The 24061-nt window shown below is 39.6% G+C and overlaps 1 protein-coding gene across 2 annotated transcripts; it reads right to left on the reverse strand.

Annotated features, from left to right (window-relative positions):
• Positions 1-369: 369 nt before the first annotated feature.
• On the reverse strand, positions 370-24061 carry LOC144654135 (uncharacterized protein KIAA0825-like). Of its 2 annotated transcripts, none has more exons than XM_078514236.1 (25): positions 23724-24061; positions 22288-22471; positions 20536-21358; positions 18566-18709; positions 17464-17682; positions 17055-17101; positions 16252-16395; positions 15401-15519; positions 14087-14237; positions 12106-12296; positions 11432-11576; positions 10117-10253; positions 9465-9555; positions 8692-8743; positions 7282-7492; positions 6821-6884; positions 6499-6551; positions 5577-5710; positions 4744-4851; positions 4339-4391; positions 3621-3771; positions 2945-3053; positions 2298-2392; positions 1922-1968; positions 370-1028 (listed from the first exon to the last, which is right to left on the reverse strand). In XM_078514236.1, exons 1-25 carry the CDS (start codon positions 23873-23875, stop codon positions 678-680), a joined length of 3975 nt encoding a protein of 1324 aa, XP_078370362.1. In that variant the 5' UTR covers positions 23876-24061; the 3' UTR covers positions 370-677. The 2 variants fall into 2 exon arrangements, with proteins under 2 accessions (XP_078370362.1, XP_078370365.1); XM_078514239.1 differs by having other exon boundaries at positions 18566-18705; positions 20532-21358.

Genomic DNA, 24061 nt, shown 5'->3' on the forward strand with positions numbered 1-24061 from the left:
GGGGGGTACTGTCCGAACATTTGGGTGGAAGTGGGCCTCGTGCTTCCTGAAGCCCTTACTCTATTTCATACCAAATATGCGATTTTTTCCAACTCTGTTTCAGACCTGCCCCAAACTTCGATATCTTTTTTCAGACCAAGCCTACCCAGAAACTGCTTCGGCTTGCATATTGCATAATTTGCTTAGGGCTGCATATTCCCGATGTTAATGAGATCTAGCTATAATAACAATCAACAAACTAGACCATATTTCAGACTAAAAGGGCTCAAAAACCATACCCTTTGAGGCGGCGCATACCTATATATTTATTTAAGCGATTGCCCCTACCCCTACCCTACGGAACAGACACTATTTGACACACCATTTCTTTGTCTTTCTAGATTCAGTTTATTTATCAGTTATTTTCTCAGTTATTTACAAGTAAAACATCAGAATTGATGTGACAATCAACCCCATAAGCGTTTATAGTTGATTAAGTATGGTTTATAAGTGAGGTATTGACATTATCAAAATAAATATACAGCCTTAAAACTGGCATCCTATTAACGAACAATAAATTTTACAAATAACGAATATAAGGCGCATTAATTCTTTGTCAGTTTTGTTTTGCTATTTATAAGTTAAAACTAATAGTATTTACTATTATCTACAACTTGTTGACAGAAACAGGCATCGCTTTACCCAGCCTGATCACCATCCCCTCCCCCCACAGTAACGCCATAATGACCCTTTAGGGCATTCACAAGCTCTCTCTCGCTGTCTTCTAAAAACGCCCCTTCTTGCATTTCACTCCGATTGAAGGCCAGGCGCTTGACTGTGTCTGGAGACGTACCCAGGCTACTCTGAAGCAACCTAGCCCAGTCAAATGGAAACGAGGCAATCTTGTCCTGGTTAAACGCTCCTTCGCCAATCATGGCGAACTGTCGGAGTGGGTTAAACCCTGAGCTTTGCTCGCTTCCAGGAATGGAACGTGACGGTTCAGGGGGAAGGATGTGGCCTGGGACGAGAACCAGGTTCATCAGCCAGTCCTGGGTAATACGGAAGATCACAGTTACTAATCATGAAAGCTAACAGACGACTAGCAACTTTGCTTCAGTAGTGTTGAAGTGTACCTAGGAACTAAGCTAAGGTCAGGGTCTTAAAATAACTGAGGAGAATATGCTGCCTTTGCAATAACATCTGCAAATGGTTAGATATTCTAGTCTTCTCGGATAAGGACGATAAACCGTAGGCCCCGTCTCCTGCATCTTCAGTGTTATGGTCAGCAGGGGACGTAAAAGAACCCACACGCTTATCGTAAAGAGTAGGGCATGGAGTTACCGGTGTTGTGGTCTGGTCTTTGCCCATTGTACTTTGCTTACTGTGAAATGCTCGGAGATATTAGCTGTATAAGCAGGTGACTCTTCAAATCCGAGGGTAAACAAAGTGATGAGGATGAAGGTCTGTCTTCAAAGCCTATAAGAACGACCAGGCCCACAATCACTGAACACAGTGACTACGAGTACTTCTGCTCCTCATGGATGAATGCTAGTCCACCGCACGGTTACCCACTGCATCTTTGTTACCTTCCCCTTGGGTGGAGTGTGGCTCTTAGAGTAAAGTGTCTTGCCCAAGAATACAACACAATGTCCCCGGCCAGAGCTCGAACCCGGACCGCTCGATCCGGAGTCCAGCGCGCAAACCATTATGCCACCGCGTTTCCTACGACTGACAACTGGTCAAAATGTAAACACTTTATTCAAATCACTGTTACGTTTTGGCCTATGTTCGAAATTTTACGTCTCAAAAATAGTCGAGCTAAAGTATTTAAGAGCAATTTGTATTTTGGACCAGTTAAAGTAAAAGCACCATAAATGGCCGGAAGAGTTTGTTAAAAAAAGGATTACATTCTAACAGAAGTATTGATTGTTGCGTTTAATACCTTGTTTGCTTGAATGAAGTTATACGCATGTCTCAGGGACGCTGCACCTACAGAGGGGAAAAACAAGAGGATAATGCAAGAGTTTACATGCCTGAATGGAAAATCTAACCCCCAGTTACACCTTGCCACACCCAGTTTCTAAACATCCAACTCATTTCCCCACGACTGTACATGTACATGTACTTATTGCGACCTGTTCGCCTTTTTGATACCCTGGTTCTAGAGGTCTTCACTTTTCTTATAGAAGAAAGAACGAAAAAGACTTTTGGTACCTTTAAAGCGATGCATACTTCACCAACCTCGTTCCCAGGGTCTCTCTTCCCCCGCCCCCAGAGAGAGACCTGGGAACGACGTTGATACTTTACGTGATTCTCACCTTTTGTGTCTGATAACAGTGCAGACGCCATGTGAGTGAACTGAAGATCAGCTACTGACTCGTACACAGTCTCAACTTGATATTCCTCATATGCCCTGAAAACACAACCAATGAATTACCTTTCTGGGCCAAATAGAGCGGTTTTCACTTGAGTGTCGAAAGTAAATTGCGTTTGCTTTGGTTTTGCATTTCTACGCTTAGTGATTGGCTTAAACATCTCGCGCCACTTTCTCAGCCAATCAGAACTAAAACCAAAACCAATCGTGACTCGCTCGCGGAGGTTTTTCCCGCGCTTCTTGCCAGCTACATGTATTTGCTTCGAGTTTTGATTGGTTCACTGGATTGCCTGTGTCCTTTGTGATTGGCCAGAGCAATTACTTTGGTTTTGGTTTTACGACACTCAATTGAAAACTGCTCTAACAACCCCTGCACTAATTTAACAGTTTTACAAACAAGCCTGTTGCACACAATTTTGCAGAATCCCTTGTGTACTCCTTTCTTTGGACAACTCATAGATTTGAAAGCAACAACACCATCAATATTGAACTTTACTTCACATCAAACCCTGGCCAGTTTAAGATGCCTATTGAATTCAGAGTTGTAACACAACGTGACAAGCTGTCACGCCATCCACAAGGCATACTCACTGGTTTGCAATGTGTGCCTTGACTTGTCCAACCTTCTGATTCAACCAGTCTCTCTTGGAAATCAACAGTGCGTCCACGTCGGATGGAAGGGCAGGATTCCGCACACCTCCTAGGTAAAAAGAAAAAGAAAACATACAGGTCAGCTTTAACACACCTTCTAGAATCCTTTACAGCAAGGCGCCCAAAAGTGTGACCACTTTTAACTGATTCACATTCTTTCGTGCAGATTTAATCCAATCAGAAGTCAACTGCAAGCTATCTACGGCTTTTGATTGGATTAAATCTGCACGAAAGAATGTGAATAAATTAAAAGTGGTCACACTTTTGGGTGCCTTGCTGTAACTCACTTTTCCTACTTGCTCATCTCAGGGTGCAAAGAAATTTGATTTACTAGCCAGGATTTACTAGCCCGAAAGAAATTTAAACTAGCCTCCTACGCAGAGTTTCTTTTGGCTCGTCACGTGCGAAAGAGGCTACATTTCAACCAGCCCAAAAATCCTTATAAGCGCGATTAATTGCCCGTTGGGCACCATGAAGGATAAAATCCACTAGCCCGGCAGCAAAATCCACTAGCCCCGGGCTATCTGACATGCACTTCTTTTGCAGGCTGTCATCTTGAATTTCAAGGCATGAAAACAGGTTTTTACAAGTAAGATCACTCGTTGATGTCACCAACCTTCGGTTCTTCCAAGGGTTACAAGAACATGCCATACTATTTCAGCAAACATAGCAACGCTTCTCTGAGACTCTGAGCTTAGCTGTGCCTCACAGACGGAGCATACTCTGTCGGTATCCATGAGCCATCGATACAGCAAGCTGGCGAGAACCTGCAAGGGGGAAAATAAATGTAAGGTCAGGAGGAGGAAACGAGGATTCTATCGAACACAAAATTCGCTCAAATTGGCTCGAATTTCGCAAACGAAATTATTTGGGTGAGACAAACATTGCTGTCAGTTTATTCTTTGTCGACTCATTAAAAAGTGTGGACCGCTACATTCTCAGCCAAAAAAACAACCCACAGACATCTATTTGCGCGCTCCCCCCCCCCCCCCCCTGAGAGGCGTTCGTGGTCCGATATTCAACCAACAAATCCCATACTGATGACGTGCTTCTACAAAGATCTGTCTAGTGTCTCTCATTGGTTGGTTGCGCGGTTTTAGAATTTTCGCGCGCAAACAAAATTAACCAATCAAAGAAATTACACGGATCTCTGTGAAGCTACGTCATCTATATGTGATTTGTCGGGTGGAATATCAGACGTTTCTCGCGCAGAGGAAGAACCTGAGAGCGAACGAAGAAAGGACTCAATTATTTATCTAAATTTATCACCTCAATATTAATCGGAAAACTTCACCTTGATATTAAATAAAGCACAACTACTACATCGTCTTTACCTTAATTCCAGCTGTCTCGCTTGATAAATCTATCGATTTCTGATGTACCGACTCTGTAATTAAAAAAAAGGCAATTAAAATAACCTACAGTCATTTCTGATCGTTAGTATCGAGGAAAAATATCGTTCGTAAGTACCGTCGCACTAAAAAAGTCAATCAAGTCAATCGCTGGTTTACTTAGCAGACCTCCGTTATCCATTTATACCCCTCGGTGAAAACAGGAACTGTGACAGTATTTACCCTAGAATACAAATTTGCGTGACTTATTTTTGAAGTTCGATTATGTACAAAGTCGTCACGCAAGTCACGGAACGTCTGCATAGCGTGCTAAGATAATGTAAGTAGTACATGTATACTGAATATATATAGTTAAGGTTACACAATTAAATTTTAGTTACCGCATACCTTGGAGCTTGTTCAAAAACTGACACATGATTCTAGGGATCGCACAAAAATGCTGAGTCAGCTGATTCAACAGATCCTGGAGTGCAGCGTACAGAACCTCGGTCTGATCTACAATGAACAACAATGCGACATTTTATTTACACTGTAGAAATTAACGGGGGGAAAAGGAACTGCACAAAAATAACTTATTCAGTTCTTCAAGCACTGCAGCAAGATTGTGACATTTTATTTATCACAATTTAATGGCAAAAACTACAATAAAAACGAATTAAAATATAGAAGTCATAAGCCATTAGGATGTGTAAAGAGTAGGACACTCAATACTAAGACCGTAGATCAGCTACAGATCGCTATTGGACAAATCTAAAAACGTAATAAGAATTAAATAATAGAATATCAATACTGTGTACAAAACTGTTACAAAATTCTAAACTATATTTCTCTATTTGTAAGACAAAATTATTAATAATACAAATAAGTCAAACTCCCCCTCCTCCCCACCCCACGATTAAATAATGATGACATAAAAAAATGTTTTCACCCCAAGCTTGAAGGCCGCCAATAATCCGGATAATCTAACATCTAGGTGTGTTTTTTTTTTCCACAATTTAAAGACGTCTTTTTAGTAAGCGGCCTTGTTTTAGTAAGTGCCTCTTGAGATGAGCGCATTCTGCATGCATTTTCATAGAGGAACACTCTTTTTCTGGACTTCTATTAATAGAATTACAGGCAGAAAACCAGTTTCTTCAAAACGCCCACTTTTGGCCTTTTGTTCAAACATCTGCGAAATACTAGAAAATCAATGCTATCAAACGAGAGACTTATCGACTTACTCTTGGTATCTCTTGTCTTGGGCGATTTCTTGCGCTCACATCCACACGGGAGCGCACTCATGGATGTAAAGTTGTACGATTTTGCAACCTTCTTGTCCTGCTCACACAACAGCAACAACGATGGATACAAAAACCTGATCGAATAAAATCACAAAGATTTTTAGCGAGTAACAATAGTAAAAGGTGAAAAGGTTAAGTCTGCGTTCGAGCCTAGTGGCCCATCAGGCCGGAGCTTATCCTGGTTTCATTGGCATGAAGCGACTAGGAGTATTTCTTCTCCCCCTGGATGGGATGTTAGTCCATCGCAGGGTTACCCCTGAGCATTAAATTTGCCGGTACCCATTCATACACCTGGGTGGAGAGAGGCACTATGAGAGAAAAGTGTCTTGCCCAAGAACACAACACAGTCTGAGTGACCCCGGCCATGGTTTGAATGCAGACCGCGCGATCCAGAGTCCAGCATGCTAACCTTTAGGCCACCCCGCCTCCCAGTAACAATGGTAGGCTTTATTTTATCAAGCTTGGAATACACTGTGCTTTGGTTCATAGTAGTTCCTCTGGTGTCAGTATTCAAGTAATTTAGCAACCACACCAGTCACTAACTCATCACGTTTGTTTTCCTCGTAAACGGAAAAAATGCCGCGTCTGCCCTTTGCTTCATGTGAAGGTGCGTGGCTTTACGTTTTCTACAAAGGTGAGAATTGTTTATCCGAAGGATTCATTTAATAATTGAGGAAAATAAAGCAAAAACAACGTAACAATGACTTCTGCTGTTTACTGTAGAATGTGGTGCTTAAATCCTCCTCTCCCTTACTCTTTGCCTGAATCCGTTTTATATTCGGGGTTGTTGTAATCCTCAGCTCGTAACAAAAACAAAATGGTCCCCTTCTTTTTACTTTTCGCTTGACGAACAAAGGCTTACCTGACAATGTAAGGGTCAAATGTCCTGTAGACACAATCAAGCCAAACAGGGCTCTACAAAGGCAAAAAAGTACAAATATTAGAATTTAAAGCATGTATCATTCGCAAAGAGGTTTCCAAACAAGATAGCGGTAAAATGGATGATATTTGATATTTGTCTGATCACCCACTACATCTCGGAACGAGGCACATCAATGACTTTAAAAGCACAATACAACAGCAGGAGCCCAATCTGATACCTATTACCCGGGTGAGGTCACAACAATAACTCTAGCTCTAGAAAGACCAGTACATTGACAAAGCGTGTATTAGATTCTACTTACCTCCGAAGCATCTGAAATCTTTAATCCTGATGAGGCAGCATCAAAAAACTTCCAGCTATCCTCCCTTGAAAAGGTCAACAACAAAGGTTTAAGAGAAATATTAATGAGTTTGAGAATGTACTTTCGTCAAACTAACGATGGATACAGAGACATAAAAAAGCATGTTTAAAGTATTCCTTCGAGTATGATGAAATTTTTTTATTCCGTTTTGTTGTTTCTTTGATTTGTATAAATGGCGGTTTGAGCTTTTTAAATCTTTAAAAAAATTGCCTTTTTTCCGCTAAAATGCGCGATATTCTGCCCCCCCCAAAAAAGCGTCACAGATGCGCGTGGGCAAAAGGTACATCACGTGACCTTTTGGCGTCACGTTTGTTGCAGAATATCCAATATTTGTTTGAAGATAGGTTTCGTCGTAACGCTCTGAAACTGTTTTAAGAAAGATGCTGATAATTTTATCATACCTGCTGACTATCGCCATAAGATAACTAACAAGTCCTGAAGATTCATTTGAACACTGGAAGAGAATGTGGTACAAAGAGCACACCACGCCCTGTTTAAACTTGTTTGCGCTCTGTTCTGATGACGTCGTTTCGTCTTCAAACCATGTGGACGCCACAGGCTGAGACGTGTCTGAATATGAGGCATTTACTGGAGTCCTAAGACTGCACAGGTCTGGAAGGAATATGCATTGATTATCAACGGGTGAAGTTTATTAAAATTAATTTTAGAGCGGTTTTCACTTGAGTGTCAAAAGTAAATTGCGTTTGCTTTAGTTTTGCATTTCTACGCTTAGTGATTGGCTTAAAAATCTCGCGCCACTTTCTCAGCCAATCAGAACTAAAACCAAAACCAATCGTGACTCCCTCGCGCACGTTTTCCCGCGCTTCGTACCAGCTACATGTATTTGCTTTGTGTTTTGATTGGTTCACTGGATTGTCTGTGTCCTTTGTGATTGGCCGGAGTAATTACTTTGGTTTTGGTTTTACGACACTCAATTGAAAACTGCTCTATGCATTGATTAGGAACGGGTGAAGTTTATTAAAATTAATTTTAACGATGTTAAAGTCACCAGGGTAGAGAAAAAGATGTCACAATGTTCGCAATAAATTTGACTGCTTTTTTGGTTTATCACTTCATCCTCCACCCATCCAGCAACTTCAATGATTGTGACTTTTATTTTTAGAATTACTTAATTTCTGTGCACGTTCTTTTAAAGGGGCTATGTCACGGTATTTTTTTCGTTATTTAAGAGCTCTAAACTTCAAATTGGCAGAGCAAAAGTCTTTTATTGGCAAAATCACGGCCACATAGCAATCAAGGAGGATTTTCGAGCATTGCAAAGACCTGTAACTGACACTTTCATACAAATTGAGATAAACTTGAAAAAAGTCGGGCCGACGTTTTTCATGTTTACCCGAACGCAATCCGTTGTAATCTTCGCGAAATTTGCCCATCCATGCCCCTTTTTGGTCTCCTGTGTTTCTTTTGAGTTCTTTTACAGTTTTAAGTGTTGTTGTGATATTTCAGTTAATTCTATGACCAGTTGGTCAATGCCGAAATTGCCTAAAATTGCGTGACATAGCCCCTTTAAGCCATCCTTAATAAATTGTAATGTGGTGTATTCCTTGTATGTTTCTTCCCTTCCCACCCTTCAACCATGCTCTCTGAATGAATTCACACCAATGTAAGTCACGAAATCGAACTATACGTTGTAGAAGTGACAAGGGTAAGGTATAGTTTATAATAGTCACTATTCTCACTAGTGTCGAAAACATACAGGAGCTTATGTCCTCAACTTAGAATTTGAATGAAATAAGAGAGTTTTACATTTAGGTTGACGTTCATTAAACAAGTCATTATTAAGCCATTACCTCCGTACTTCACAATAGTAACAGGAAGTCTTGCATTCCTACTAAGCAGAGCCTAGAAAATAGAAACAACAAAATCTTGATCATCAAACAAACTATACAGCAAATCGGGTAAGGAATTGTTACATCACATCCCTCTAGCAACTTTAGCTCCAATCTAATTAAAATAGATCGCTTTTCAGTTGAGTGTCGAACGTAATTGCATTTGCTTTGGTTTTGCATTACTACGCTTAGTGATTGGGTTATAAAACTCGCGCCACTTTCTCAGCCAATCAAAAGTAAAACCAAAACCAATCATGATTTGCTCACATACTTCTTCCCGCGTTTTGCGCCAGCTACATGTATTTTCTTGGATTTTTTATTGGTTCAATAGATTGTCTTAGCCACAGTCACAACTTTGATTCTGGTTTTACGACACTCAATCGAAAACTAGCGACGGAGTCAGAGTTGGCGCCGTAATCAAAAGCACAGAGTTTTACGATCTAGTGAAAATCGCACGGACGGAGTCGTAAGCAGAGCTAGTTCGTTCTTTCGCTTGTGCTTGCGACTCCGTCAATCCAGTTCTTACTGGTTTATAAGCAACGGAGTCATAAGCGGAATCGGAAGAAAATGACAAACGTTCTGATTCTTCTGTCTCCGATTCCGTCGAGCTTGACTCCGCTTACGACTCCCGGATTTTCGATTTTCACTTGGTACATAAATGCTCTTACGATTCAATTGGTGAAAACAAGCCCTTAGCTCATGCATTGTCTGTATCCAGCAAATAGTAAACTTACTCGTAAGAACAGTGACCATTGAGGGGCAGGTTGGTTGACGATAAGCTTGAAAAGCACAAACGTAGCTTGCCTGTCTGGTAGAGCAGCCAAACTAGAAAAAAAAAAATAAAACAGTGTGAACAGACTGTCTTCAGTGGCTTGCTTGCTTGATGTACATGGGAGACTGTCATAAACGGCTAAAACATCACTTTACAATTCAACTTAAGAGAGGTTTCAATGTGTTGGTAGTGTCATTTAGAATATACCAGTACATGTATAGGGTACAAACCTAGTTAAGTTAAAAAATAAGATGTAATATTTGAAACAAGTAGAACTTAAAACTTTCAATGTTTTAACTTGTAATTACATGCATGTGTTTATAAGATTTTAATGTTACCTTCAAGTTTACAGGGGTAGAAAAAGAAGTACGGTTGAACGACACAAAGCCTGAACCATAACCAAATAAAAACATTGTTTTTAACCGTGATGCACGTAAAACCAAAAAACAGCGCGCGCAAAATGACGCGTACTGTCCAGTTACAAGACGTATGACACGTACATGTAAACTGTCCATTTTGGGCTAATAACCGGCTAAAGATGAACAATCAGATTCTGGTTTTGTTATAGTTAAAAAGTAATAATAATTACTGATTTTAATGATTATAAACCTTACCTTCCTTCGTGACTTTTGAAGACTTCAGGATGTAACCATGACAACCAAGCAGCTTTGTTGCTTGTTTCATCCTGGTTATATGATGTTTCAGCCATGACGTGAGAGCACAGGGACTCCAATGGGCAGCTGACCATAGTCTGTACAAGAACAAACCAACACACACACTAAAAATTTTAGTCACTACTGCGATTTTCAGTGACCTATATGAATTATAGACCCCATGTTAGTCACTTTTGGATTAATTTGATTTTTACGACCCCAACTTAGTCACTTTCTGGGAGCTGTTTGTCAAATATTGAACAACAGCAATAAATACGGTAACATTTTTTTTGGCGGATATTTCCGTTCATAAATCACAACTTGCCAGATTTTTCGTACTCTCAAAATCCCGGAAAAGTGTGACCCCATTCTAGTCACCCTATAAAAAATGCTTGAAATGGCGACCCCATTATAGTCAGTCCAGTCGTGAAAATGCGACCCCATCCAGCGGCACATCCCCATTAGCCCATTTATAGGAAGTGCCCCCACCCCCCCCCCCCGGGCTGCAAACCTTACTTGAATAGCCTATTTCATGGCTAATGGTTGTTCATGAATATAAATTGCATCAAGGAGTAACACGTAACAACCACTCGACAAGCTGCACCCATTACAAGCTGCCAGTTATAAACTGACCCCACTGAATTATAAATTTTGTACTTTGATTCTTTATAAAACCTTTCATTCGCCTTAGTACTTTGTATTTAGTATTTTGTAGTTATTTTGCTGTTGTTATCATTGCTGTTGTTGTTGTTCATAACAATTTCACTTTGGTATTGAAAGTAACTTGTGTTTGCTTTGATTTTGCATTACTACCCTTAACGAAAATCACGCCACTTTCTCAACCAATCAAAAAACTGAAATAAAACCAACTGTAGCTCGCTCGTACACGTTTTCCTGTGCTTTGTGCCAGCTACATGTACTTCCTTTGGGTTTTGATTGGTTCACTGGATTGTCTTTGTCTTTTCTGATTGGCCAAAGTGTTACTTTGTTTTTCAAAAGGCAGTTGTTTACCCTTGGTAACTGATTTAGCACAACTGCTAATAAGGCCAAAATATATTACAAATTAAACGAAAAAAGGGTTAAAAATCCCAACTGAGAACCAGTTGGCTATTTATAAGCGTGGCTGAAGAGTCGCTCTCGGATCTACGTGACACAACTTGAACCCAAGACCTCCGGATTTCAAGTCCTGTGCCCTAACCACTCGGCCATGCTGCCTCATAATGAAAACCGCTCTACTGGCATTAAATAAACGCATGTTATAAAATGTTCTTCTTACCAGTGTAGCTAATAAACAGCAGCACAGACTGTGAATTGTTGGAAATGGAGCCATGGAAGATTGTGGATTTAACAAGCTTGGAATCGACTTACAACAAGACCACAAAAATGATAGGGTCGACAGCAGTATGGCAGTGATGTCTGATCTAAAACAACACATGAAAATTATGAACATTGCAATTGGTAATTAAAAGCAGCATTAAAAAGCTTGAAGAATTTAAACACCAAAAAATACTACAATAAAAAACGAAACAGGCCGTACAGTCATTACGAGAAAAATTAACCTGTGATCAGGCGTTCTTTTTTGATAGCAGGTTAGAAAAAAAATAATATCTATTCTAAACAAAATAATACTCTCGGAAAATATGTAACATGACAACATGGATTTATAACGAGAAAATACATTGTCTTGTAATATACCATTCTTAATAGAACTAAACTGTAAAATTAGTCTTTTAGTTTTGGCTCAATAATCGAATTAGCGAACATCTCGAGCCGACACTAAAAATACATGTACAATCATGTAAGTCTTAAATATTATTTGCAAAGTGCTTCAGCTGCACACATTCAGACATTGATGTCAATATATAATATACAGCCTGTACGGCCTGATGTGTGGACACACACACAAAGGTTTAAGTAAGACATAGTATTAAGTAATTATTGAGGATGTACCTGAATTGTTTGACACGCCTGCTTGAAGGACTAACACGGCTATATCTTGTTGTCAAGGTAACTAAAGAGCTGTGAAGGACAGATGTAAACATTTCCTGGGCTTTGTCAGGAGGGCAGTTATCCCACAGGTTGTGACGAAGACCTTGGAGATGAAAGTTCCACATCTGGACAGAAAACGAGCACCTTTCATCCTGCATAGAAATTTAACAAAAAATTCAAAATCAATTTAAAACTGATGTTATCAATTTATCTTTGGTTTAAAATTTTTCAAACCAGTTTGATTTTTATTTTCCTTTCTTTCAGATTGTGATAATGAATATGAGACAATAAAAATTAAAAAATGAACTGGTTTGAAAATTTTGAACTAAAGATAAATTTAAACCACAACAGGTAAACCTTCAGAATTGCTTCTTTGCCATTATTTTGCTCTTGTTTTCTGTTCTCAGACAAATTAATTAACATCAAATATACAGAACTTGCATGCTCAGTGCATACATTTATTTTATGCAACTTTAAGCCTCCTGAGCTGACAACTGGCTATGACCTAAACTTAAGCACCAATTCTGCAAATTTCAACTGGTCTAGCCCCCAGGGGGAGTACTTCGGCTTATTAATGACGGGGATGATCGAAATATTTTTTGGGGTTTGAAATTTTCGATTCCGGGATTTTTTTGGGTTGGAAAATTTGACAAGGATTTTTTTTGGGTGACTTCATTTAGATAGGGGATATTTTTTGGGTATTAAAAACAAACTAAAGTGCTCTTGGCGTATTAATGGTATCATGAATAAACAAAACAAGCGTTCTTTGTGTTATGTTATTGCCCCTCCTGGCAATTTAGGGGTTATTTGACAAGAGATTTTTTGGGGGGTTATTTTTGGTCCAGGGATTTTTTTTGGTAATGTCGGAAGACTTAGGGATTTTTTGGGGTCCTGAGTTTTGCCTCCATTCGATCATCCCCGTCATTTACAAGCCGGAGTACCCCCCCCCCCTGGGGTCTAGCCGACTAGAGCATGCAGGCTAGCAGGGTACAAAGAAGATGGATGTTCATTTTTCAGCTTCAAAAAACATTGTTTGCTAGCCAAAAGGTCTTCCTCAGTAGCTTACAAGTTAACTGATAATCTTCCAATAAAAAAAGTAAAAAAATTAATGTCATCTGCCCACCGTGCACCGTGCAAAAATCCACTTATAGCACAACTAAAGTGAAGCGTGCGTTCTGATTGGTTGATTTGGCATTTACTATTTGCTCATGGGTGCACACTGACGTATGTCTTCAACCTGAGCGTGCGCTGATCATATGCGGCATGGCACAAGAAATTGCCACTACTTCACGGAATTTTTACATGTTTTCTCAATTTTCCTGTGAATTTGAAAAGCTAAACATAAGAAAAACCATTTCTCCACAATGCTGAAAGACTTTGAGGTATAATGCAAACTTGTTTGAAATAAATCAAAAGTTTGTTTGTTTGTTTTTTTCTTTAAGGTTTTCGTCAGCATTTAGGCAAGCACTACACGCAAATTGTTTTAATAAGCGCGCACACTTTTACCTCAAAGAAACTGTAAATCGCCTAAAAGTTGTGCTATAAAACAAATGGTAAACGTCACAGCGTGCACTACTGAGTTACAGAATGATGCACTTGGGAGGTTTGCTAAGCACTCAAAAAGCTACGCTTCTTTCGTGCTTAGCAACCTCCCGCGTGCATCTGTATCTCAAAAGTTCACGCTTGGACGTTTACCATTTGTTAATTTGCATGCTGGCTAGTAAGTTTGTTTTTTGATCATAAAATTAAGTTGCAGGACTGTACAGAGGGACATTGTATAATTCTTCAAATTCAATCACCAGATGAGATTGTGGATATAAAGTTCAGAGTACACTCCTGGACATAAACCTTATGCCATTATCAACGGTGCATGTAACTTCTTCTAAAAAATTGTGTTAACATTGATAAGACACAATATTACTGTTACACCAGGTAGACATACCTCATAGAAAGGCCTGTGATCAGCCCAGTTATGACTGTGCGCATCTTGTAAAATGACAGTTGAAATCAGGTTGTCATGGTAACTGATAATCTGATCACTTACACTGTCGACAAGTTCACTGAACTGACGATGTAAAACAGGGAAGGGGCGTCTGGAATTTTAAAAGAAGAATATTATTTCAGAACTACACAATGTATACAGTATAGTAAGTTATTACTAACAGTAGAATCCTGCTCATTCAGGCACCACTGGAGCAACGGGAGTGACTATCCTGCACTCAGTTAATGTCATGAGACTTCTTATTTTTTCATACATGAGGTACAAATCACACTTAACTTATTTTTTTAGTTAAACGAAGTTGAGACCAAGAGGATTCGAACCCAGGTCGCCGGCATGCCAAACGTGAATGATATCCACTAGGCCACCGACGACCAGCAGTTAGAACCTTAATTTTCCTAACCCTATTATAACTAGTAATACGTGACTCGCAGGGCCTCGCGAAGCTCTGGGTTGGGGAGGGGGGGGGGGGGGGTGTTATAAATAAGGAGTGATAACCGGTTTTAACCGTTAATTTGTTTTTGTTGCCTAGTAACGGGCATGCCCGCGACACCCTGACTCGTTCCCAGGGTCTACTCCGCTTTAATTTTAAGATAGCGGCTCTTTCTGGTTCGTAAAGAGGTATAATTAGCGTTGGGAAGCGCAGGCTATTTTCAAAATCATCGACAAAATATTGGATAGTCGCATTTTGGACATTTATTTGAGGGCATTAACGAGGAATAAGATAACTGCTTCACGAGGAATAAGATAACTGCATGCAAACCAAGCTGAAGTAGGCTAACCAGAGTGCTATTTAGGCGAACCACAATGCCAGGTAGGCTACATGTAACCGCAGTGCTGTTTAGTCAGTTAAGTATTCTACATGAACGAGTGGTGTAATGAGTGTTACATGGTATAAATATGTCATGAGGTGTTTTGCAATTGTCCCCTGGAGTAACATGTTGTAGTAATGGGGCCTTTGAAAAGCCCCAAATATTAAGTGGATGTTTAAGTGTGATGTAGTAACAAGGTGGCCATTCAAAAGAGGCTAAAGTACAAGTCAACAAATTTTCTTAATGACTACAACATTTCCATTTGCATAATTAAAACAAACAAACAAACAAACAGCACACTTACAAAGGGCCATAACTAGCAAGAGGCAAGACAAGGCACTTGCCTCGTCTACTGAGATTTTAACCCAAAATTAAAAACAAATTATGTTTAGTTGGGAAAACAACTCCTGGTTGAACACCAGTTTGCAGATTGTTAAAAATGTACCTTGGCTCAGATCCTAAGACCTCCTCATAATGCATCAGCTGGTTTCTGACAAACACAGCACTGCTAAGAACTGTGTATAGACACTCCACACTGCATTGTTTGGGGAAATCTGAGAGCAACTGAAATTATAAGAAAAATACCAAGCACAAATCTTAAAATCATCAAGTAAGAGGGTTTTACACAAGTTTAAAATGACTAAGTTACATATACTGTTAGTATTACAATCAGACCCACTAAGTACCCCCTCCCCTATGAGTGGACATTCTAATGATGTAGATGTTGTGGTTTAATTTTATCTTTGGTTTAAAAATTTCCAAACCAGTTTGATTTTTATTTCCCTTTGTTTCAGATTATGATAATGAATAGGGGACAATGAAAAATAAAAACCAAACTGGTTTGAAAAATTTTAAACCAAAAACAAAATAAAACCACAACATAGACAAGAACACAGTGTATGTGCCCACTTTATCAGGAGAGGTGTCTCGTAATAGCAAGGTAAATGGATAATTGGAAAAGGACCTTAACTGGATGACCTGTAAATACTCAATGATTCAAAAGTCTGCATAGGAGCCTAATGGCCAATCAGGCAGGCACTTATCTGGAGGAGTATTTCTACTCCCCCCTGGATGGGATGCTAGTCTTAGTCCATAGCATGGTTACCCCAAGCATTGAATTCACCAGTACCCATTTATACACCTGGGTAGAGAGAGGGACAATGATCTGGTAAAGAGTCTTGTACACAAACACAACACAGTGAACCCAGCCAGGGCTCAAACACACTTGGTTCAATGACCAGCAAGCTAACCATTAGTCAAACACTTCACTTTTCACATTTGCTCAATCTGCACTACCTGTGTTAATCTGGAATGGTAAGACTTCAGACAAGCTTCCAATGAGTCAACAAATGATGACCTGACAACATGGAAGAGTTTTCCTCCATGACTGCTGGCTAGTGGGAGAACATCATCAGCCTCTTCCATAATAATGGCACAACACTATTACCAAACAAAAGTGAAAATAGAGATTGTTAAAATTAGTAAGGTAATAATTATTACTACTGCAGTTTGTCCAAAATCTAACAGTGAAGAAGAATGATAATCAGTAATTTCATGAAGCTAGCAAACACCTCAGGAGTTCAAAAATTAAAGTGGTTGTAATAAAATCTGCTCTATTACAATTATGAGCTAGCTCATAAGGAACCATGCCTCAAACAATAGAGGCTGGCCGCTTACCAGAGCATCACAGTCAATCTGGATGTCCTTTTGATGGGAACTTTGCAAATTATGTTGTGGTGCAATGTTCCAATAGTGATTGACAGTTTGCTCATCGCAACTACTTTCAATTCAAATTTTTTGCCTGAGCAAGTTGCTAAGATCCAGTTTTCAATTTTCTCATATGAAACATAATAGTGCCACCTATGTTTTAAAGAAGGATGAAATAATTGCCCTATAGTTGACTGCTTATCAACAGACTGCTAGAAATTAGGGACAGGCTTAGTTGAAATCGCCAAACTTGGAATTGCGTTTAAAAATTTAAATTTGCTCTGCAAGTAACAGAACTTGATATTTTAATGGTTATAAGATTTATAACAAAAAATAATTGTTGTGAATCTTAGTAATCAATAAGAGTCCTTCTGAATCTTATTATTCAATACCTTTGCAATCCTCCTTGGATAATCTTGTTTACCACCAACAACATCATCTGCAGGTAATTAACATAAAATATTGCATTATTGAAAACAAGGATGGCAAAATACATGTAAACATAAACTTATAACTCAACCCTCCAAGTTTATTTTTTTCCTTAATGGCCATTTGGCCACCGACTCCTGAAGTTTGTTCATCAGTAAAAAAAATTAGTGGTCAAATTAAGCTCACACTTTCAACCCTTCTTCTCAATTTTAGTCGCCAGGCTAGCGACTTCGATTCCAGCTCCAAACTTTTAGTTGCCTAAAATATATGGACTTAACTTGGAGGGTTGTAACTAGCAATGATCTTGTTCTTTTCCAAATACCTATTAATTCTAAAAGACACACTAATAATAGAAAAAGATCTTTATCAAACCTTTTAGTTTAACTGTGGGAATTCTCTTTGAAGATTTGTATGACTGCATCTCCTCATCCAGAGCCTTCTCACATGCCTGTTTGAGACTCTCACTAAGAGCCATTGATATCTTTGATGTGTGGCTCTTAAATTCATCTCTCCATTGCCAGTGCTGCAAGTCCTGACTCGAAGATGATCCAGTGCCGAGGGGTTGTGAATCAAGTCTACTACTACCAGAGCCTGAATTAAACAAAAGAATGATACAGTTAAACCTACATGTACATGTACATGAATAGGTGATCAATATCAAAATTCCCCCTAGTGCTTTTCATACACTTTCACTACTTTACCTTGCAAGAATTTGGTTTTTGATCAAGACATGACCAGCCAACTAGGCAATTTTATTTGTGTCTCTGTTGACCACCAACTTTTGTGAGCTATCATTGACTTTTCTGCAGGCAGTACCTTTTAAATTAAGTTAGTTGACAGTCTCAACTCAATCCATGAAACTTGATTCTCGCGTCTCAAAGTTTTGAGTGACTTAAATTTCAAAATGCAAGAATCGAGCATTGAGGATCGCGTCTCGAGATGGGTCAAGTGTCAAGCTCATTAGTTTTCTTGACTCGAAACCCCCAACTTGAAATTCTTGACTCCAGACTTAAAATTTTTGAGAATCAAGTTTTGAAATACAAGGATTGAGGCTCAAGGGGCTACATCAACTTCCTATTTCAATGTCCCTAAGTCTTCTGAAATACCCAAACAAATCCCTGGGTCAAAAATAAACCTAAAAAAAATCGCTTGTCAAATTACCCCTAAATTGCCAGGAGGGGCAATAATATAACACAAAGAAAACCATAAAAAATTAAACGCTCGTGTTTGTTTATTTATCATACCATAAATACGCCAAGGCCGCGCCAAGGCACTTTAGTATGTTTTCACTACCCAAAAAAAATCCCCAATTTAAATCAAGTCACCCAAAAAAATACTTGCCAAATTTTCCAACCCAAAAAAATCCTTTGATCATCCCTGTCATTTACAAGCCGGAGAACCCCCCCTGGGTTACAAAGTCGCACGATGCATCTTCATGTATGTAAAAAATTTAGTTCCTAGTATACCCTCTTACCAAATGGTAAAGGCAAATTCCCTTCTGTCACATAAAGTGGCTTATCAGTGCTCTTCTTGGAGCTTTGTCGATTGGGATTCCTGTGTCCTAAAACTGGACTGGAAGGGGACCTTGTGACATTCTGCAGACCACCAGCTCTGCTTCCTACAGCATACAAAGATATTGATAAGTGTTATTTATTTATAATAATTTCATTAGTAAATAACAAAGATGGTAAATTTTAAGCTCAGTAATAAACACGCGTCCTGCATACTGCTAGGATCAGCAATGTCGAAATCATTAAGTTTGTAGTTGGAGTGCCCAACCGGTATCTGGGAGGCCATGGGTTCGATTCCCGTCGGGGGCTCAGAATTTTTCTTTGTCCCATGCTCGTGTCATGTTGAAAACTTCATCTTCATTATTTATTACCGAGCTTAAAATTTACCATCTTTATTATTTGTACAAACTTGATGATTTCGACATTGCTGATCCTAGCAGTATGCAGGACGCGTGTCACATATCACCCAAGTAAATGGCCCAGCTCACAACGAGTCTCGTAGCTCAGTTGGTTAGAGCGCCCAACCGGTATCTGGGAGGCCATGGGTTCAATTCCCCTCTGGGGCTCAGAATTTTTCTTTGTCCCATGCTCGTGTCATGTTGAAAACTTCATCTTCAATAATTTCATTATGTCATGGCAATAACAAGAATACTGTGGCGATGATGTACTGTAAGGACTGCATTTGCAAGCCTGTAAATCTGTTCAGGATGAATAGTCAGGATGAAGCTGACAAAGCCATACTGTAAAAGGTTATCTTCTCGGCCTTTCCCTTTTTTTTTCCCCCCCGGCCCCCCCCCCCCCCCCCCCCCCCCCCCGCCCCCCCCCCCCCCACACTGTAACTATAAAAATGAATTCTGATTCTCAATGATCACTATAATTAATATGTGCTGTAAATTAAAACTTGCGAAAAGAGACACCAGAAATTGAGTACAGTGTACAAGTCATGTAGCTCAAACTTCTTGCACTGGCATTGCATAGGTGGCCCTTTGACATTATTTTTTTCACTTTACACTGGATGCCAACAAGACAGCTTTAAAAAGGGATGCCTGTGCAAAAAAATAGCAGTTTTCTGTCCCCATACCCCCCAAGTCCTCCCTTAAGAAAGTCCAAGTTTTAGTAGAGACTACCTATGGGAAAACACAAAATACATGTAGTACAAAAATGTACATGTACATGACTGTAACTATATACAAAGTATTTGATTAATTTAAATACAGGACTGTATATACAGTAAATGCCACTCTCCTCAAGAAAGATTGAAGGAGGACATATGAAAATTACCACTGAAGCTTGTGTTCAAGGCAAGGCAATTTTCCCCATAATTGATTGAAAATGGCCTGACTGGTTGATCAATTATAATCGTTTGCAGTTTTACATGTAAATGTAAACTGTTTGTCCAACTGCCTTGCATTACATAGCAAAGGTCACTAACAGTCTCCAGCAAGGATAGCCTGCCAGACAACATTTTCTGTCATTTGTTGTCTCCACATCTAATGAATGCCAGACATGGTGATACTGAGATGGTATTTAATGAAAGGATAATTCATGTAAAGAACATGATTATCAATGTTGACGCACAGATGCAACTCTCAACCCTCCAAGTTAAGACCATTTTAGTCGCCATGGCAACTAAAAATTTCTAGCTGGCAACTAAATTGAAACTGTAGTCTCCAGCCATGGCAACTATAATTGAGAAGAAGGATTGAAAGCAAGAGCTTAATTTAGCGACTAGAATTTTTCACTGGCGACCAAACTTGAGCAGTCAAAGGCCAAATGACCACTAAGGGGAAAAAAGGTTAATATTTATTCTGAAAAATAGCGTTAATATTTATTCTGAAATGTGTTTCAAAATCTTCCGTTTTTGGAGGGTTGACTCTCTGATTTTTTTTATGAGAGCAGCTGGCTGTACACAGGCTACAGTGTAATTACATACCTTCAGTGTCTGATTTTTGACTTGTAACTCTATGAACAAGCTTCTCCAAACCAACCATTGCTTCAAAGCAATGTTTGTGAGCTAACAGATTGTCTTTGAAATCAGTCTGTTTGACATTTGACACATTGGAACCTCTTCTGCTACCAGATGCTTGTGCTGCGTCACTTAAGAATTCCTGTTGGTCCTTCTTGTTGACATCAAAGCTCTGGCACACGGATTTCAGTTCTTGTGTTATTTTCTCTAAGTACGATTCGTAGATGAACTCAAAGCTTGGTACTGTGGCAGGGAAAATGCCTTCTTGTAAAATCATTGCATCTTCGTATATCATAATTTCAACAGCTCTGCATAACTGAACAAATGACACAACATCACTTGGGACTTCAGAAGAAACAGCCAAATCCGTCTCTATCCCTTGTAACAAAACTTTATTGGTGATATACTGATCCATCAATTTTCTGCGATAATTTTTATACCCCTTCCAGATTTCGTCTGCAGGGTAAAGAAAACACAAGTCGCACAACAGCTTGATTTTGGTTTGTTGATCACAGAGTATTTGACTGTGTTGATCGGACAGAGGTAAGTTTGCAAGGAGTGTCCAAATCCCTTTCCGAATCTTACTCCTTATGGCTTCCCATAACACATCAGTAGCATCTTCATCTTCGATGACTATAGTGTTCAAAGGAACCTCCGCCATTTGTTCACCATCTGGACCGTTCTTTTCTGGGCGACCAAACGGCATTAGAATACCTTGTTGAGAAGCAAACTGGACAAGGTCTTCAAAGATGGATTCTTCTTTACCAGGGTTTCGCTCCAGGGCCTGAATCTACATGTACACATAGTAAATGAAAAATTATTAATCACAGCAAAGATAGAAGAATTAAACAGGCGGCAACCTAAGAGTGATTTGAATTTGCATCTGTACCATTTCTCCCCAGATTATCCAGGAGTCTGTTGGATACAAAGACTCCTGGAACTTTACGGTACTTTGATTACCGTAATATTAAACTTTTCCTTTCCTTTCCCTTTGTTCATGTTCAGTACTGGCCACAGGTATTACAGCATTGCATGCATGTTTTACTTGTGTAAGCTTGAGGAAAGTAAGGTAAGGTAACGTAAAGTCTGCGACGAGCCAAGTGGCCCATTATGCCAGAGCTTAATTATCGCAGTCTTTGTACCATTAAGGGACTAGAAGCATTTCCACTCCACCTAGCTTGATGGGATGCTAGACCATCGCAGGGTTACCCCCCAGCATAATTTTGCTAGTACCCATTTATTTTATACATGTACACCTGGGTGGAGAGAGACACTGTGGGAGTATAAATTAAAGTGCCTTTCCCAAGAACACAACACAGTGACCCCAGCCAGGGCTTGAACCCAGACTAACAGGTAAAAGGTAAAGTCTGTCTCCGAGCCATGAGGCCTATACAGCCGGAGCTTATCCTGGTTTCCGTAGCATTAAGCGACTAGGAGTATTGCTACTCCCTCCTGGATGGGATGCTAGTCCATCGCAGGGTTACCCACCAGCAGTAAATTCGTCGGTACCCATTTATACACCTGGGTGGAGAGAGGCACTGTGAGAGTAAAGTGTCTTGCCCAAGAACACAACGCAAGGCCCCGGTCATGCCTTGAACTCGGGCCGTTCGACTCGGAGTCGAGCGCGCTGACCATAAGGCCACCGCGCCTCCCACAATACTACTAATACAATAACAGGAAACAATATTAAATGTATAATTAAAAATTGAAACGACTTACCACATTGTTTAAGAAGCAATTGAGTGCTATAGGCTCATACAAGCAAGCACTGGTCTGCGTAACATTGGAAGACGTCAAAAAATCAACTGCATCTTTAGAGTTCAGCCATTCTGATGGATCCTGAGTTTTGTCTTTTGAAATGGTGTTGCAGACATCCACAAACTGTCCCCAACTTTCTTGCAAACTAATAACATGAAACATTTGTTGTAGTCATGTTAATTTTTTACACCACTTTATATTACCTACCAGGCCTGGTTGTTTAAAGGGTGTGTATAATTGTCATCCACTGGATAAATCACCATCGAATGGATAAGCATTTTACAAAACTAGCTATGCTATCCAACGGAAAGTGATTTACCAGGTAAACTCAAAGTAAATTGTAATTTATTTATTTTATATTTTATTTTTTAAAATTGTAGCCCCCCATGGAGGGGGCGCAAAAAAAAAATTTTTTTTTTTTTTGGATACAGATTAAATAGCATGTTCCATCCTTGAAACAAACTGAAGAAACTGGATATTCATATTCTCATGTGAGAGTTCTCCCCTGAGTTCTTATTGATTCTTATAAAATAATTTGAAACTCAACGGTAAAATAAAAAAGAAGTACACAAGGCAGCATGGGACAAACAAAAAACTTAGTCCCCTTTTTTTCTTATTTTTATCAGACTCATGGTGAGCGAGACCATTTATTTTTACTTCGGTTCATTTGTGACAAGCGACCTGCTCAATGTGACTCAACAAATAGGAAACTAAATGTACTGAACAACTTTCCTGGTGTTGACCATTCTACGCCCCGAGTCCACAATCCTTCTGGTCTGCGCTAGGGTTCAAGACCTCTGGCTGGTCCCAATTTTTGAGCATTCGAAGAGTGCTTGTTCTGTATTTTCAGCCAATCAGAATTGAAAGATTTGACAATGAGTCAGTGAATCGCGGACTTCACGTGTTGGAGCCGGCCAGAGGTCTCAATCCCTGGCACAGAACAGAAGGATTGGGGGCTCTGGGGGCGAAAATGGGGGTTGACAAAAAGCTTTGCTTGATCAACAGGTATTGCATGTTGGCCTTAACAAACCAACTAACAACAAATTATTAGTGTATCATTTACACTGGGCATTGCTGGAATTGACTGCTGGAATTGACTGATGAAACACTATAAAGAACAAATGTACATGTATAGCAACACCATCTCAAAGACATAGTGTACAGCTAGCTACTGTAGAACGTTTAAGTTTAACCTACTCCCCAATTTATGGTTTCAAAGCCTCAGTTGTTCACTTTATTTAAGTATAATTATTTTACACATAAACTTTCTGTTAACTGGGGCAATTGCAGAAGAGAAATTTAATATAAGCTTGCACGAATCACATCTGTATAATCCAGATGCAATTTGCTTGAAAGAAGCTTTGAAAGATCGCTGATAAATTTTCATATTAAATTACCTTGCTGTATTTTCTTCTAATCGAGCATCAAGTTTCCGAATGGCATCTTTGATAGAACCAACATCCAGCGACGAAAAACTCAGCCCGTTTACCAACAAGGACATTTCTCCGATCTGATCTTTCTGCGCCTTCGACCGATCGCTTCTCGGCATCTTGGGTGATAAAGCGCGCCCAAGAAAACCGCCGTCACATCGCACACAGGACACAAGAAGTACCCAACATGACAAAGCAACTTCAAGCCAGCGTTCTTTGTCCAAACCTCAGCTGTTGTGATATATTTAACTCATATTGACTGGGTAGTTTTGCATGTTTTGTGATGTTTACGGAAATTTTCCGCC

The sequence above is a fragment of the Oculina patagonica genome, chromosome 1, assembly GCF_052425735.1.
Source record: "Oculina patagonica isolate OP01 chromosome 1, crgOcupat, whole genome shotgun sequence".
In the NCBI taxonomy this organism is placed as follows: Eukaryota; Metazoa; Cnidaria; class Anthozoa; order Scleractinia; family Oculinidae; genus Oculina; species Oculina patagonica.